Source organism: Sapajus apella, unplaced genomic scaffold (genome assembly GCF_009761245.1).
Source record: "Sapajus apella isolate SASKATOON/1434 unplaced genomic scaffold, GSC_monkey_1.0 scaffold25, whole genome shotgun sequence".
NCBI lineage: Eukaryota > Metazoa > Chordata > Mammalia > Primates > Cebidae > Sapajus > Sapajus apella.
Genome location: NW_022436965.1, coordinates 21,209,659 through 21,227,700, shown reverse-complemented (window position 1 = coordinate 21,227,700; position 18,042 = coordinate 21,209,659). Strand labels below are relative to the sequence as shown.

Here is an 18,042-nt window from a genome sequence, read left to right as displayed (position 1 = left end):
TATGATAGTAACAAATGTTATTTCCTTGTGGGAAATACAGAACATTCAAAGCCCTTAATCATTTCTTCTCTAGTCTGATATTCCACTGGCTGAACTTGCTGCTATTTGAATACTCCTGAACTTTTTATGGAATTTTCTCCTTTTCCTGGAATATAGTTCTTCCCGGGCGCAAGGCAAACGTCTACTTCAAAACTGAGGTTATGTGTTCCTGCTGTGTGAAGATGTCCCTAGTTCTAGCAGGGAATGGCAGGCTTTCTCTGTTCTGTGCTTCCTTCCAAACTTCCACTGCAGGAAACTTGTTGGTCTCCTCCTAACTGTAAGCTCCCTGAGGTCTGATATACCTGGGACAAAGTAAACACTCAGCGGATGAATGAATGGGTGAAGTGATGCCAGGGAGTTCACTCCTATCCTTGTTATCATGAGCCCCATCTCTAAAATCAGAGGGTGTTTGAGAGATCTCAAATATTTATTTTCAGCTCTTTCTAGCACGTGAAGAAAAAGATACCGCAAAATTAATTGCCTGTGGACAGAGGGCCATTTGTGGCAGATTCTTGAATCTGCATTTTTTTTACTGTTTCCTGTGGACTTCAACATTTCAGATTCCTTCTGATAAGGTGGCCCACATGGGGAAGGTGGGCACCTGCAGGCCTCAAGCTGAGGAGAAAGTCTCAGGTGAGTAGTCTTCCTGCCTGGGCCCCCTCATGACACTTCCACTTGCAAGCTGGAGCTCTCTGTGTAAGCAACTGAAAATGCATCTCAGATGTTTGCATAAATAGCTAGAAGTCTATAGGCATAAAACTCAGCTGTCTAATGTGAGAATCAGACATGCCTGTGCTGGGAGTAAAGTAGTTCTAGACCCCTTTGTGCCTGGCTGTTTGATGCACTCATGTCCATCATTCTTGGAGCCTTCCCAAGTGAAGGCTTTCCTGTACTTCTCTTGCAGTGCTTCATTCAAGCCACAGTTTTACGGGGCTCGGGTTTGCATGACATCTACGTCTCCATCCCCATATTAAATCACTAGGGCATAGCTTCTTCATAGTCTTCATAGACAGGGAATTGTCAGTATTTTTTTTTAATTGCATTGATTTTTTTGCGGGGGGATGTCTGTGTCTTGGTTTTAGTTGATTGGACACTTTGTTGAAAGTGCAGCATTCCCAGAACCTGAGAAGAAGCACGTAACATTTGACTTAAAACATAATCGTTTTATTATTCCTTATTGAAAAATGTTTTCTGATTTCTGAATGGGAAGTTATCTTTTAATGTTTTCACATTTGGACTATCTCAAATACAGCAAAGGTGTGTAATTTTTTTTTTTTTTCAGAGATAAGATCTTGCTTTGTTGCTCAGGCTGGAGTATAGTGGTACAATCATGGCTTACTTTAACTTCCAACTACTGAGCTCAAGGGATCCTTTCCATTCAGCCTCTCAGGTAGCTGGGACTACAGGTATGCACCACTATAAATAGCTAATTTCTCTTTAATTTTTTATAGAGACAAGGTCTCACTATGTTGTCCATGCTGGTCTTAAATTCCTCAAGTGATCCTCCTGCCTTGGCCTCCCAAAATGTTTAGATCACAAGGGTGAGCCACTGTGCCTGGCTCTTAAATATTTAAAAATAAAAATGTTCTTGAAAAAAATGTTTATGAAATATCAGTTTTCTCTTAAAAATGCCTCAATAAATATTATGATGCCTCTAAATGTAATTAAATATTTTTCTTAATATCAGTTTTTGCCTCATTACACCTTGATACATTAAATAACTCACTACTAATATTCCCACTATGCTGCCCATAATTGTTAGGGTCCAGTATAGGCGAGAGCCTACTCCCCATGTCTGTAAGGAGTCATCAGCAAGACTCTCAACTGCCTTGATTTCCCGGGAAACTCCTTGCAAAGCTGCTGTTATGTTGATTTGATTGTCAGGGATGAAGGTGCAACATTGTGTTCCCAAAAGGACACAGGTGCCACCTTGGGCAGCCGTTGATATGTCTAGTGCCATCGGTTCTGCAGTACCACCTTCCTGGTTTGATCAACCTCATCTGTCAACAGAAGGAGGGCAACTCAGGTGTAATTCAAGGCTCGAGCAGTGTGATCTGTTTGGGCTGTAACTTGCATTTCCACAGTTATGGCACCTGCTCTAGGGATGCGTAATGCTAAGGGGTAGAGCCACCAGTGGCCTGGTTGCACTCACAAAAACTGAGAATGCGGTGCCTCCCAGTTATGTGGGCATCTGGGTAATGTGGGAATAACACTGGCAAGCACATAAGCCCCCCTCTAGGTACTGCAGCCCGTCCAATTCACTGGCAAATATGACCATCCTGTGTCTTCATAGACCTATAAATTTCCAGGGGCCACAAAGTCCATTGAGGCCCAGCAGTGATGAGGTTGCCTATTCCACTGTGGGGTGGTTACCTGCCATAGCCTGCACAAATATAACATATGTTGGTGTGGTGACGTATATTTGTGCAGGCTGTGGCAGTAAGCACCCCACGGTGACGTTGCCCCAATGCTGCTCTATACATTGTGGTACCTGTGGTGGGGGTACCACATATTCTCCCACTAACCAGCCCTATCCATCATAGTCGCTATGGGTCAGCCGGGGGTGGGCATGCTATGGGTTTTGTGGCATCCTGTATCCAAAGCTTGTTGTGTTCCAAACGTCGGCCATGCCAAGTCTCTAACCATGTCCCGTTTTCTATAGAAGCTGGATGTGTGTGCCTGGGCAAGCCATCCACAGCTTCTGCTGGAAGGGCGGTGCAGATCCAACAGTTGGAAACACGGGTGACCTCCGTGTGGCTGCAGGCCTAGTCCACGGTGCTGCTGGAGCATATCAACCTACGGTTGAAATGATAAAGCAAGCACAGGTACTAACAGGGGTAAATCATGCCCTTCAGGCAACATGCAGGCCCACTTTTCATTTCTGGTTAACAATGCAGCTGCCTAGGCCAGAAGCTCTAGGCGTTGGCACCACACATTCTCAGCTCCCCATGGTTCCTTTGGATCCTGTATCTATGCCAAAGTCACTGGGTAGCTCATAATAGGCCACACAGATAATACATGTGAACCCCGGAGGAGGGTTTCTCCCCAAGCTGTTCTCCTATGGATGATCAGTCACGGAAGCCATATATTAAATACCTAAGGAGTGAAATGTAAATCATACTGTAGGTCCTCCTTTTGGGGGTTACAATAGCTAACCATTGGCAATGGGTTGCTTGGAGGGCTGATGGCCAAAGCCAGGTTTTTCATTCCCCTGCCTTTAGGGGCATTGTGGCAGGCAACAATGGGTTATCTTTCATCCCCATACCTGGTCGAAGAAGGTCATCCTTGGTGTGTTTCTGTAACTGGATGGGGGCCCATGGCCTGGCACATGATAAATAGTGATGTCCTTTTGGTGGACCGTTTCCCATAGGTTTTGCCACATGGTCTGGCCCCAAATGGACCGGTGGCCAACTAGCCAATTCTGTAACTTCTAGGGAGTTAACCACAAGGTCAGGCCTTGATAAGCTGCCCAGCTATCCTTGTAGATTTCCATAGGTGTCTCCTCCTTGGTGATCACCATCCACACTGCCCTGAGTTCAGCCCATTGACTACTTTGTCTACACCCAGTATCAAACCATATGGTATCAGTACTAGGCTGGACTGTGAGAATGGTCCAGGCAGCAGTAGCACCCTGGCTGGACCCATCCATATACCATGCCCCATCAGATTGGGGAGGTGCCCTTCTTTAAATGGTGATGGTTCAGGGTTTAAGAGTGCCTCAGGCTGACCCATGGCTTTATCTTGCATCAAGACTGCACGTTCCAAGACTTCTTGTAATTCTTCTGCTAACGGGCTCATCCTCAGGGTGCTCCGCTGTTCTGTTTGCTAAGGTGGATGTCTGTGTTGTCCCAGTCTGGGGGGTGGTTACCCTTGAATGTCATTCACATGAAGCAGTCTGTCCTGTCACACTCTCACAAACCTGAAGGGCTCCATATGCAGCTGCCAGTTGCTTCTTTATCAGTAAATACCAGAGATCGGCTCCCTTTCAAAGTTGGAAACAAAAGTCTACTGGTGTTCTTAAGTGTTCCATGCGCTGACGTAGGCCCCAGCCTCCCGAGTAGCTGGGATTACAGGCGCCCACCACCATGCCAGGCTAATTTCTTATTTTTATTTTTAGTAGAGACAGGGTTTTGCCATGTTGGCCAGGCTGGTTTCGAACTCCTGACCTCAAGGAATCCACCCTCCTTGGCTTCCCAAAGTGCTGGGATTACAGACGTGAGCCACTGTGCCTGGCTGAGTCATTCCTTTCCTAACTGTTCCCTGGTTCATTGAATATTGGACAAGTCCTTTTTTCCTTTCTTTCTTGTTTTTTTCATCTCTCTTATGGAGATAATTAGGATCTCCTGGTTTTCTCATTGTGTCACTGAATGAATGAATTCCTGGACATAGAAGGGTTAAAATGATGCTATCTGTTTGGATTCCCTGGGTTAAAAAATGGCTTTAGTAGTCATTGTCTAGATACCTGTGGTCTTCAAGTTACTCACCCATAAAATGGATATAATTTTACCATTTACCTTATAAGATTGTTATAAATAAGATGTGAATATGATTAGCGTGTTTTATTATTGTCAACGCTACTTCTAAAAATGCAGCGTAAGAAAACAATCATAGATGTTCCTAAATATTTATCTGGAATTTAATCTAATTGTTTAAAATTATAAAAAAAGAAAAATACTAAATAATAATATTAGGTTGGTTAAATAAAACATGGCTCATTTACAAGATGGGATAATTTGCAAATGTCAAAATAATGTAGACAAGTATTTGGTGACATGAGAAAATATTTTTTATATATTGTTAAATTTAAAAATTAGATTGCAAAATCTTGTTAGTGTTTTATTTACTCATAGGGCTAAAAAGCAGTCATTTTATTCACTTAAAAAAATTGTTTAAAAACATTTTATTTTCAGGCCGGGTGCTGTGGCTCATGCCTGTAATCCCAGCATTTTAGGGGGCCAAGGCAGGTGAATCACTTGAGGTGAGGAGTTCAAGAGCAGCCTGGCCAACATGGTGAAACCCTATTTCTAATAAAAATTACAAAAATTAGCCAGGTGTGGTGGTGAGTACCTGTAATTCCAGCTACTTGAGAGGCTGAGGCAGGAGAATTGCTTGAACCTGTGAGGTGAAGGTTGCAGTAAGCCAAGATCACACCACTGCATTCCAGCCTGGGTGACAGAGTGAGAATCTGTCTCCAAAAATAAATATAATAATAATAATAATAATAATTTTTAATGTTATGGGTACATAGCAGGTATATATATTTATGGGGCACATGAGATATTTTGATACAGGAATGTAATGCATAATAATCACAAGAGGGTAAATGGGGTATCCATCACTTCAATCAAATATTTGTCATTTCTTTGTGGTTGTAAACATTTCAATTATACTCTTTTAGTTATTTAAAAATATACAATAAATTATTGTGACTGTAGTCACTCTTTTGTGCTATCAAATACTAGATTTTATTCATTCTAATTATATTTTTGTACCCATTAACCATCTCCACTTTCTACCACTCTCCCACTGCACTTCCCAGCCTTTGGTAATTTGCATTCTACTCTCTGAGTTTAATTGTTTTAATTTTAACTCCCATACATTAGTGAGAACATGTAAAATTTGTCTTTCTGTGCCCGGCTTAGTTCCATTAACATAATGACCTCCAGTTCCATTCATGTTGTTGCAAGTGACAGGCTTTCATTCTTTTTTACGGCTGAATAGTACTCCATTGTGTATATGAACCAGATTTTCTTTATACATTTGTCTGTTAATGGATACTTAGGGTGCTTCCAGATTTTGGCTATTGTGAATAGTGCTGCAATAAACGGGAGTGTAGATATGTCTTAAATATACTGATTTCCTTTATTTGGGGGTATATACCTAGAAGTGAGATTGCTGGATCATATGGTAGTCCTATTTTTAGTTTTTTGAGGAACCACCATACTGTTCTCCATAGTGGTTGCACTAATTTATATTCAAACCAACAGTGTGTATGGGTTCCCTTTTATCCACATCCTCCCCAGCTTTTGCTATTGCCTGTATTTTAGATAAAAGTCATTTTATCTAGAGTGAGATGATATCTCATTGTAGTTTTCATTTTCATTTCTCTGATGGTCAGTGGTGTAGAGCACTTTTTATATACCCATTCACAATTTGCATATCTTCTGAGAAATGTCTATTCAGATCTTTTGCCTATTTTAAAATCAGATTATTAGATTTTTTTCCAGTTGAGTTTTTTGAGCTCCTGATATACTCTGGGTATTAATCCCTTGTCAGGTTGATGGTTTGCAAATATTTTCTTCTATTCTGTGGGTTGTCACTTCACTTTGTTGATAGTTTCCTTCGCTGTGCAGAAGCTTTTTATTAATAACTTGATGTGGTCTCCTTTGTCTATTTTTGCTTTGGTTGTCTGTGGTTTTGTGGTATTACTCAAGAAGTCTTTGCTCAGACCAATGTCCTGGAGAGTTTCCCCCATGTTTTCTGTTGGTATTAATAGTTTCATAGTTTGAGGTCCTAGATTTAAGTCTTTAGTCCATTTTGATTTGATTTTTGTATGTGGGGTGAGATGGGGTTTAGTTTCATTCTTCTGCATAGGGATATTCAATTTTACCAGCATTATTTATTTATTTATCATAAGATTCATCTCTGTTGACCCCCAATTTTTATTTTTAAATTTTTTTTCTTTCCAACTTTTATTTTACACCTAAGTGGTACATGTGCAGGTTTGTTAAATGGGTAAATTGCATGTTTCAGGGTTTGGTGTACAGCTAATTTTGTCACCTAGGTAATTAGCATAATACCTGATAGTAGTTTGTCAATCCTCACCCTCCTCCCACCCTCCATTCTTAAGTAGGCCCCAATGTCTATCATTCCCTTCTTTGTATCCATGTGTATGCAGCATTTAGCTCTCTCTTATAAGTGAGGACAGGCAGTATCTGATTTTCTGTTCCTGTGTAAATTCACTTAGGATAATGACAATCTATGTTGCTGCAAAAGACATGATCTCATTCTTTCTTATGGCTGTGTAGTGTTTCATGGTGTATATGCACTGCATTTTCTTTATCCAGTCCACTATTGTTGGGAATCCAGGTTGATTCCATGTCTTTGCTGTTGTGAATAGTGTGTGGTGAACATTGGTGTGCATATGTCTTTATGGAGAAATGCTTTATGTTTCTTTTAGTATAAACACAATAATGAAATTGCTGGGTGTAGTGCTGGTTCTGTTTTAATTATTTGAGAAATCTCCAGACTTTTTTCCACAGTGGCTGCACTAATTTACATTCCCACCAGCAGTGTATAAGCATTCTCTTTTCTCCTCAGCCTCACCAGCATCTGTTACTTTTTGAGTCTTTAGTAGTAGCCATTCAGACTGGTGTGAGATTGTAACTAATTGTGGTTTTGATTTGCATTTCTCTAATAATTAGTGATATTGAACATTTTTTCCTAAGCTTTTTGGCTGCTTGTATGTCTTTTTTGAGAAGTGTCTGTTCATTTCCTTCGCCTATTTTTTAATAAAGTTTTTTTTTTTTTGCTTGTTGATTGATTTAAGTACTTTATAAATGCTGGATATTAGACCTTTTTTAAAAGCATAGTTTGCAAATTACTTTCTCCCATTCTGTAGGCTGCCCGTGTACCCTATTGTTAGTTTTTGTTTGTTTGTTTTGCTGTGCAGGAGCTCTGAAGTTTAATTAGGTCCCACTTTCAATCTTTTTTTTTCTTTTTTCCGAGACAGGGTCTTGCTATTGTCACCCAAGCTGGAGTGCAGTGGCATGACCTTGGCTCACTGCAACTTCCACTGCCCAGGCTCAAGTGGTCCTCCTCCCTCAACCTTCTGAGCAGCTGAGACTAAGACATGTACCACCATGCCCAGCTCATTTTTGTATTTTTTGTAGAGATGGAGTTTTGCCATGTTGGCCAGGCTGGTCTCAACTTCCTCTGCTCAAATGATCCACCTGCCTTGGGCTCCTAAAGTTGTGGGATTACAGGTGTGAGCCACTGGACCTGGCCAATTTTTGTTTTTGTCGCAATTGCTTTTGACATCTTCATCATGAAGTCTTTGACAGGGCCAGTGCATAGAATAATATTTCCTAGGTTTTTTTCCAGGGTTTTTATAGTTTTAGGTTTTACATTTAAGTCTTTAGTCCACCTTGAGTTGATTTTTATATTTGATGATAAATAGACGTCCAGTTTCAATCTTCTGCATACTGAGAAGATTGAGATAACTAGCCAGTTATCTCTATACCGTTTATTGAATAGGGCGTCCTTTCTCCATTGCTTGTTATTGTCAGCTTTGTTGAAGATCAGATGGTTGTAGGTGTATGTCTTTTTTTGGGTTTTCTAACCTGTACCAGTGATCTCTGTGCCTGCTTTTGTACCAATACCATGCTATTGCAGTTACTGTTGTAGCCTTGTAGTATAGTTTAAAGTTGAGTTGTTTGACGACTCAAGCATAGTTCTTTTTGCTTAGGATTGCTTTGGCTATTTGGGCTCCTTTTTGGTCCCAAATGAATTTTAAAATGATATTTTCAAAATCTGTAAAAAATGCTGGTATTTTTATAGGAATAGTATTGAATCTGTAAATTGCTTTGGGCAGTATGGCCATCTTAACAATATTGATTCTTTCTATTTATGAGCATAGAATGTTTTTCCATTTGTTGCTGTCGTCTTTTTTTTTTTTTAGCAATGTTTTATAATTCTTATTGTTGTGATCATTCACATCCCTTGTTAGCCATATTCCTAGGTGTTTTAGTCTTTTTGTGTGTGTGTGTGTGTGGCTGTTGTGAACAGTATTGCATTGATAATTTGGCTGTCAACTTGGAGGTTGTTGGTGTATAGAAATGCTAGTGATTTTTGTACATTGATTTTGTATTCTGAAACTTTGCTGAATTTGTTCATCATATCTATGAACCTTTGGGCAGAGACTGTGGGGTTTTCTTTTCTTTATTTTCTTCTTTTCTTTTCTTTCTTTTCTTTTTTTCCAGGAGCTAATCTTTGGATGACTGTGGGGTTTTCTAGGTATAGAATCATATCGTCTACAATATATGAAGGATAGTTTGACTTCCTCTCTTCCTATTTGGATACCTTTTATTATTCTTTTGCCTGATTACCCCGGCTAGAACTTCCAGTACTGTGTCAAATAGGAGTGGTGAGACTGAGCATCCTTGTCTTGTTCTGGTTCTCAAGAGAAAAGCTTTCAGCTTTTGCCTCTTCAGTATGATGTTGACTGTGGATTTGTCATAGATGGCTATCATTTTGAGGTATGTGCCTTTTTGATGCCTAGTTCATTGAGGATTTTTAATATGAAGGGAGGTTGAATTTAATCAAAAACCTTTTCTGCATCTATTGAGATGAACATGTGGCTTTGTTTTTAGTTTTGTTTATTTGATGAATCACATTTATTTATTGATTTATATATGTTGACCCAACCTTTCATCCCAGGAATAAAGATTTCTTGATCATGTTGAATTGAATTTGCTAGTATTTTGTTGAGGATTTTTGCATGTATGTTTATCAGGGATATTGGCCTGAAGATTTTTTTTTCTGCCAAGTTTTGGTATCAGAATGATGCTAGGCTCATAGAATGAGTTAGGGAGGAGTCCCTCCTTCTCTATTTTTTAAAATAGTTTCAGTAGGATTGGTACCAGCTCTTTATATGTCTGGTAAAAATCAGCTGTAAATCCATCTGGCCCAGAGTTCTTTCTGGTTGGTAAATTTTTTTATTACTAATTCAATTTTGAAACTTGTTATTGATCTTGTTGTGGAGGTTGTATGTTTCAGGAATTCATCCATTTCTTTTAGGTTTCCTAGTTTGTGTCAGCACCATCTATTGAAGAGACTGCCCTTTCTCTGATGTATGTCCTTGGCACCTCTGTGGAAAATGAATTTACTGTAGGACTTATTTCCTCTGGGTTTTCTATTCTGTTCCATTGGTCTACATGTCTGTTTTTATGCCAGTACCATGCCGTTTTGGTTACAATAGCTCCTTAGTATAATTTGAAGTCAGGTAATATGATTCCTTCAGTTTTTTTCTTTTTGCTCAGGATAGCTTTGGCTATTCTGGTCTTTTGTGGTTCCATATAAATATTAGGATTTTTTTCTATTTCTGTGAAGAATGCCATTGGTATTTTGATTGGGCTTGCATTGAATCTGTAGATTGCTTTGGATAGTACGGACAAAATTTTAATAATATTGACTCTTCCAATCCATGAACACAGATTATCTTTTCATTTTTTAATGTACTCTTCAATTACTTACATCAATTTTTTTTTTTTTAAAGATGGGGTTTTACCATGTTGGTCAGCATGGTCTTGATCTTCTGACCTTGTGATCCACCCGCTTCAGCCTCCCAAAGTGCTGGGGTTACAGGCATGAGCCACCGTGCCCAGCACATCAATGTTTTATAGTTTTCATAAGTTTATTCCTAGATATTTTATTTTGTTTGTAGTTATTGTAAATGGGATTACTTTTTTGATTTTTTTTTCAGCTTGTTCACTGTTGGCCCATAGAAATGCTATGTTGATTTTCGTATGTTGATTTTGTATCCTGCAACTTTATTGAATTCGTCAATTTGAATAGTTTTTTGGTAGATCCTTTAGTTTTTTCCAAATATAAGATCATATCATCTGCAAACAAGGACAATTTGACCTCCTCCTTTCCAATTTGGATGCCTTTTACTTCTTTCTCTTACCTGATTGCTGTAGCTAGAACTTCTAGCATTACGTTGAATAACAGTAGTATAAGTGGCCATCCTTGTCGTGTTCCAGTCTTAGATCTGTGTTTTCTTTATTTCTCCCTTACTGGTACTTCAGAACACTTCACATTTCTGTACTGGAATTCTTCAAGCATGTCTTTGTGCCCCTTCTAGATTGTAAAACTATTTGAAGGAAGGATTTTTATCTTACTGGTAGACTGTTTGGGGATACGTTGTTCCCTGTATCTCACAGTATTTTCCTTATAAAGATTTATGGGAGCAATTTCTCACAGGTCAAGCCTTGCTTTTATTTTAGGGACACAGTTTAATGTATGTCAGATTATATTCCCCCACTTTGCATTGGCTGCTAGGAAGCTCAGGGCCACAGTTATGTCACAGTTCTAAGCAGTGCCTTCTCAAAATCTCCATTTATATACCTAATAGTCTTTGCACTAGTCCCCTATTGTTGCTGTACCAAATTACCACAAACTTAGTGGCTTAAAATAACGCAAATTTATTATCTTACAGTTTGGGGAAATTGGAAGCCCAAAATTAGTTTCACTGGGCAAAAACCAAGGTGTCGGCAGCACTGTGTTCCTCCTGGAAGCTCTAGAGCATAATCGATTTCCTCATCTTTTCCAGCTTGTAGAGGCTTTTTACATTCCTTGTGTTGTGACCCCTTCCTCCATCTTCAAAGCCAGGAACGTAGCATCTTCTCTCCCCTCCGACTTCCGCATCTGTCCTCGCATCTTCATCCTCTGACTCTGATCCTCCTGCCTCCCTCTTCTTCTTGTGACTGCCCTGGGCTCACCGGATAGCCTCCCCATCTCAGGATAATCTCCCCATCTCAAGATCTTTAACTTCATCACATCTGAAAAGTCTCTGTTTCCCATGTGCGGTAATACACTCACGGGTTCTGGGGATTAGGAAATAGGCCTCTTTTGCAGGGGGTCCTTATTAGCCTATCACATTCTTTTCAGTGTTAGCTGTATAAAATTGAAATTTTTGAGTCTCCTAATGAAATTGTACCTCTGCCTACCCTTCTACCTGCCTCACCGTTAGTATCTCAGTAAATGGCCCTGCCGTCTACTAATTGTTCCCATCAGACACATGGTTCTCTGCTCTCCCTCACCCCCACATCCAGTCCCTCATGTTGTTCTGTCCTATGGACTTCTAAGGTGTATCTAGAATCTATCCACTTCATTTTGTAGCCACTGCCACTACCCTAGGCTAAGCCATCACCAGCTCTTGCCTGAACTGCTATCATAGCCTCTAATTTCTCACTTCAACTCTTGTCCTTTTCTAGTCTATTCTCTATAAATCAATTAGATTTTTTGCAAACACAAAGCAAATCATGCTCTTTTCCTACTTAATACTCTCCAATAGTTTCCTGTCTCATGTTGAAGAAAATCCAAATTCTTCATCATGACTTCTAAGACCCCTTGGTCTGGCCTGGCCCTCTCTCAGAGGACCTGTCATCCTGCTCTCCTTATCACCACATGCTGGTCACACTGGCCTCCCTGGAGATTTCTATCTGGCCTAAGCCATGCTTCTCACATGCAGTTCTTCTGCTTGGCACTCTGCTGCTCTTCCTTGACTACCTCCTTGCTGAGCTTTTGTTTTCATCTGAAATGTCTCCTCAAGGAAGCTGTTCTACACAACTCCACCTAACTGGAGTTCCCTACCCTCCTGCACACAAATTTTTCTCAACCACTTCCCCCTTTTACGTAGTCTTGATAGCCTTATCACTATGGATAATTACTTAGTTGTTGTTTACCGTTTATCATTTATTTTCTCTCTCAGATTGTTAATTCTGTAAAGGTGCAGCCCATTTCTGTTTGTTCCTTGCTGTATGTGATGCTCCTATGTGACACTAGGAGGCCCTGAATACATTTTCTGTGTCATCCTTACCCTGACTTTATCTTACTTTTTTGCTTTTATTTTCCTTTTTTTTTTCTTATTTTCTTAATATTGAAATGAGAGAAAAACTTACAACCCCCAGGCTCTACTCAAGGTTGGGGGCTGGGGGAGGTAGAGCTTCCTCTACTCCTGTCCCTTCCACCACCCCCATGCACTCACTCACCATTGGTACTGTGTGTGGTGGGCAAAAGAAAAGCTTTCTGCTAGTGTTCCTTCCCAGGGAATGTGGGGCTCATCTTGGAATACCAAAATAAAGATGAGCTGTCTAAAGAGAAAACCAGAATGCCTTTCGGGACCAAAGACTGAAATTGCTCTGCATAATAAAGTAAAAAGTTTATTTTCACTGACTGGGGGCAGAGCGTTCCTTAAAATACTAGCTGCTTTTTTTTTTTTTTTTTCTCCCTGTGGCAAAGGCTAGCGATGAGAAAAATTGGGGTTCTAGACTCTAGGGAGGAAGGATAATGTTCAAAGCTCTATTTGTCAGAGGTGAGCGGGGCCCTTGAGATGAGTGGGATATGAGCAAATGTGGGACTCAGGAGAGAGACGACCCGTAGGGGACACCCTGGGAGAAAGAGGTCCTGAGCTCTTTTCTTTTCTCTGGAGCGCTGACCCTTGAGCAGTGGCACACAGGGCATCTTCCTTTATTCTCTGGTGCAGTAGTCATGGTTCTGGGCACAATGCCTTGGACCTTCCATATACACTGTTCTTTTCTCCAGAGCCTCATCGTCTAAGATGCTGGAGAGTAGCTGATAGCCTGGGTTGGCATCAAGTTTGTCGATTCTCCCCAGGACCCTTTTCTTTATAGATGGTACGTGCCATGATTTATGCACAAACATGATTTGCCTGACAGTGCAGTCTGGGCCTGGAATAATTTTAATTAATGGGAAAATGGTTCTCAATACACCGATTAGACCTCTTCAGGTACAACAAGATAAAAGCCTGATAATTTGGATGGAGTACTCTTCTTAAATGTCTACTCTGCACGGCAGCCAATGGGAAAGCCAGGCTCTCTCCCACCTGATCCAATGAGTAATTAAGAGAGGGCTTTTTCTTCCCTACCTCTCCCCTCCCTCCACCCCACTCCCCAACTAAAGCTTAACAGGTTGGTGATATAATGTGGAGACTTTAAGGGGTGTCATCCTAGCAGCTCAGGCAAGAGCCAGGGTGTCTTCTTTCCGCTCCCCAAGCACGGTTCAGGTGGGTTTGAAAAGCAGGAAGTGAGGGAAGGAAGAAGCTAGAAGCCGGCAAGGTAGGTAACGGCTCTCTGCAAAGTTTGAGAAGGGCCCATGGCCATGAGTGAGGTGGCAACTCGGAAGCCCAGCGATGGTACAGTTTCTCACCTGCTCAATGTGGTCGAGAACGAGCTTCAGGCAGGGAGGGAAAAAGGCGACCCTACGGAGAAGCAACTTCAGATCATCCTGGAGGATGCACCTCTCTGGCAGAGATTCAAGGAAGTCACTAATGAGATGATTGTGACCAAGAATGGCAGGTGAGTTTATCTGCCGCCTTGCATGGGCTGGCAGGGCTTGGCAGGAGAGATGAGACCCCTTGAATGCTGAAGAGGCTGCCGCTCTTCACTCAGAGGTGACGGGATCTGATTAAATGTGTTTACAGGAACGACTGTCTCCAATGGCTTTCCTCCAGTCAACTTAATTTAATTTCTCTGGGATCATCAGAGGATGAAGCCACCTGTCTTATGTGCATTTTAAATGGAGAAATTCTGGGAAATTACCATAAAGTGTGGGGGGGGGGCATGCCCCATTGGGAAGTGAGAATGGACTCAAATGTCAGAACATAATATTAATTTGTGACTGGCTGTATACCCTGTTGCAGACGTGAGCCCCAACTCCTTCCAGATAAGGTGAAAGTAACTTTATTAGGAAGCTGGATGATCTCCTCTTAAGTGTAGCAAACTTGTCAGAAATGTTTGACTACTTGAAGATTGGAAGCAAAGGGGCAAATTTAAACTTATTGCCTGTCACTCCTGCTTCTTCCCGTATGGGTTTGTGGTGAGTGTTCGTTTGAGATTGTGTGTGTCTGTGATGATGTGAAAGCCGTTGCAGTAATAGTGAATGAAAACAGATTTTACCGCCTTAGAGAACAGAAGATGCCTTCTTTTTTCTCAGTGCAACAAATTTAGGGATTAACTGAAACTGATCTCTGCTGGCATTTCTCAGATTCTGTTAAACCTAGTGTGCTAAGGGGCAGTCAAGGTAATATTAGAAGATTTCACTTAATAGAGGGAATGCAAATATTTTGAAACAAAATCTCACTGCTTGCAGCTTGGCCAAACTAGCTCCAACCATCAGTTGATCTTCACATATCTTTTCATACACATGGTCACAAAAGCACAAAACGCCCAAAGGCGTTTTCATCGGGGTTAGTTTTGGCTAAACTCTGATGATGACACCCTTGAGAGAATTCTGCTGATCGAGAAGAGCTGAGGCCAGCCGAACTTCTTTCTCTCGGGCTTTTGTCCTTGCGCAAAATGCTTCCATTTCTGATTTCTCGGTTTTCTATGTTTTAATTATGCACAGTATAGAAAATGAACTATTTCTTGCCAATCTTGGAGAGTTATGAACTCAAGAGCTGTTTTATGGCATTAAAGTGTTTCTACAATAAAAGCCATACGTGAATTAAAGGCATTTCAAGAAACTGCAATGATGCCAGTAGCAGGAATCTCAACCTTGCTTGATTTTTCTGTTTTCTTTCTCTAAATGGGTTCTGTACCTATTTCATATAGATTTATTGCTTTTAGTATTTGTTACTGTAATTGTAGTTGTTCTTTCTCTTGACCTGTATTTACACATTATTTTTAGCTTCTTTCTTAGAAAACATAAATCATATTTTTAATTTCACAGAATCATCCCAAATTTTTAAACGGATTTAATCTCTTACACTTTAAGGATGGGTTAAGATGCAGCTGTAAAAATTTTATTAAATCTGAGAATAGGTAGAATATTCTGTTCATTATTCTTTGTACTACTGAATACTGGTTACACTAATACCTAGCTTTATGCTATTGATTTGGCTGTCAAATTGGCCATATATTAAAGTAAAAATCAGCACAATCACCAAGTAAATATATGGTTCATCTATTTCACTAAGGAATAAATAATAAAAGTTTCTGAAACCATTATAAAATCCAATTTAATAATAAGTTACACTGGAATGTACTTTTACCATTTAAGAAGAGTTGTATCTTGCCTTTTTTGACCTATGTAATTTTCCTCTATATTTAAAATGTAATGTTCTTCACATCAACCCAGCGTGGTGGTGTCCTTCTGTGGTCCCAGATTCTCAGGAGGCTTAGGCAAGAGGATCACTGAGCCCAGAGCAGTCTGGGCAGCATGGTGAGACCCTGTCTTTAAAAAACAAAACAAAATCCTTCATCTTTAAAGTCATTTAATATTAGCTACATGAGCAATATTCTTTGTAGAAAAAGTCTAACTGCTGTTAACTTGGTTGTTCTTATCTATGGCTATCCTGCTGTGCTTCCCCCTCCTTCTGTAAATTCAATCTTTTTCTTAAATTTTCCTAAGATCTCTGATCCCTTTAGGGTCAAGATTTTGCCAGGAGATAGAAAGTTCCCTTTATATTTGATTAAAGAAGGAAAGATAAGTCCATAAGAAATTGATATACTTGGGGCTGGGCGCAGTGACTCACACCTATAATCCCAGCACTTTGGGAGGCCGAGGTGGGTGAATCTCCTGAGGTTGGGAGTTCGAGACAAGCCTGACCAACATGGAGAAACCCGGTCTCTACTAAAAATACAAAAATTAGCTGGGCATGGTGGCACATGCCTGTAATCCCAGCTACTCTGGAAGCTGAGGCAGGAGAATTGCTTGAACTCGGAGGGGGAGGTTGCAGTGAGCTGAGATTGCACCATTGCACTCTAGTCTGGACAACAAGAGCAAAACTCTGTCTCAAAAAAAAAGAAAAGAAAAGAAATTGGGCCGGGCGCGGTGGCTCAAGCCTGTAATCCCAGCACTTTGGGAGGCCGAGGCGGGTGGATCAAGAGGTCAAGAGATCGAGACCATCCTGGTCAACATGGTGAAACCCCGTCTCTACTAAAAATACAAAAAAATGAGCTGGGCATGGTGGTGCGTGCCTGTAATCCCAGCTACTCAGGAGGCTGAGGCAGGAGAATTGCCTGAACCCAGGAGGCGGAGGTTGCGGTGAGCCGAGATGGCGCCATTGCACTCCAGCCTGGGTAACAAGAGCGAAACTCCGTCTCAAAAAAAAAAAAAAGAAATTTATATTCTTATGATGAATGAACTTGGTCTGAAATTACTCCCAACCTCTTAGTTTCTCAGATTAAACTGTTAGTCACGTGTTACCTTTGTTAATATAGACATTTCTCTTGCTTTATCTTCTTTACTCCCTTCTTTCTTTTCTATTTCCCCCAATCATTTAGTCCTCTCTGCCTCCTTTCTACCCATTCTCCTAGGCCTACAGCACCTCTGTATCTCCTTCAAATCCTTGCCCTCCACACCAACTCCCGAGCCTGTTGCAGTCAGATTTGTGGCTCTTCTCCGTGGAGAAGAATGTTCCTGGTGCAAACACCCAGTCCTAGCTTTTTCATTCGCATTGCCATCTGGGCCCCTTTTCATTGACATCATCACCTTGACCTTTTAAGAAAGCATCATTTGGGGTGGTAACTCCTGTACACTTGAGGTCTCATTGTTCTGCATAATAGCAAATCTTGAAATAGCGTAAGATGGGCTAATGAAAGATTCATTATATATGAAAGTAGATCTCCACTTGACAATGAAAATATTCATTGCCAATGAATATTTTCATTGTCAAGTGGAGATCTACTTTCATATAAATATATAAATAGGAAGCTTGCCTCTGACATTGATCAGAAGCGGTAAAGAGAAAGGCTTTTCCCTGAAAAACACGGAATTATCCCCAGAAACTGGGATCCCGATGTTGGCCTCTCTTCTTTCTTTCCTTCCTCTCTCTCTCCCTTCCTTCTTTTTCTTTCTCCCTCCCCCATTCTATTTAATAGTCCTTCAGATATAACAGTAATAATAAGTAATGTGTTATACTTATTATTTGAGTCATTCTAGTGTATCCAACCAGTATTCCTTTTCACATCAATCCTTTAAGCTGGAAAGTTTAATTTGCAGAAAGAATTCATTTCAGACTTCAGAGGTAAATAAATTAAATCGCTTGCTAGCATGGCAGCTCATGTCTATAATCCCAGCACTTTGGGAGGCTGAAGTGGGAGGACTGCTTGAGCCCAGGAGTTTGAGACCAGATTGGACAGTATAGGAAGATCTCTTCTCTACAAAATATTTAAACAATTAGCCAGGAGACCCAGGTAGGTGGATCACTTGAGCTCAGAAGTTTTAGAACAGCCTGGGCAACATACAGAAACGCTGTCT

General features: G+C 40.6%; 1 protein-coding gene across 4 annotated transcripts in view; it reads left to right on the top strand.

Moving 5' to 3' along the window:
- Positions 1-1,680: 1,680 nt before the first annotated feature.
- The window catches only part of TBX19 (T-box transcription factor 19), a 43,781-nt gene continuing 27,419 nt past the window's right edge, over positions 1,681-18,042 (top strand). For 2 of the 4 annotated variants that reach the window (XM_032291463.1, XM_032291466.1), the window contains exon 1: positions 13,045-14,138. In XM_032291463.1, the coding sequence (XP_032147354.1) occupies positions 13,936-14,138 (203 nt within the window). In that variant the 5' untranslated portion in view covers positions 13,045-13,935. Of the gene's footprint in view, positions 2,865-13,042; positions 14,139-18,042 lie in introns of those variants that run through there. The other 2 variants (XM_032291465.1, XM_032291464.1) reach the window with 2 other exon arrangements.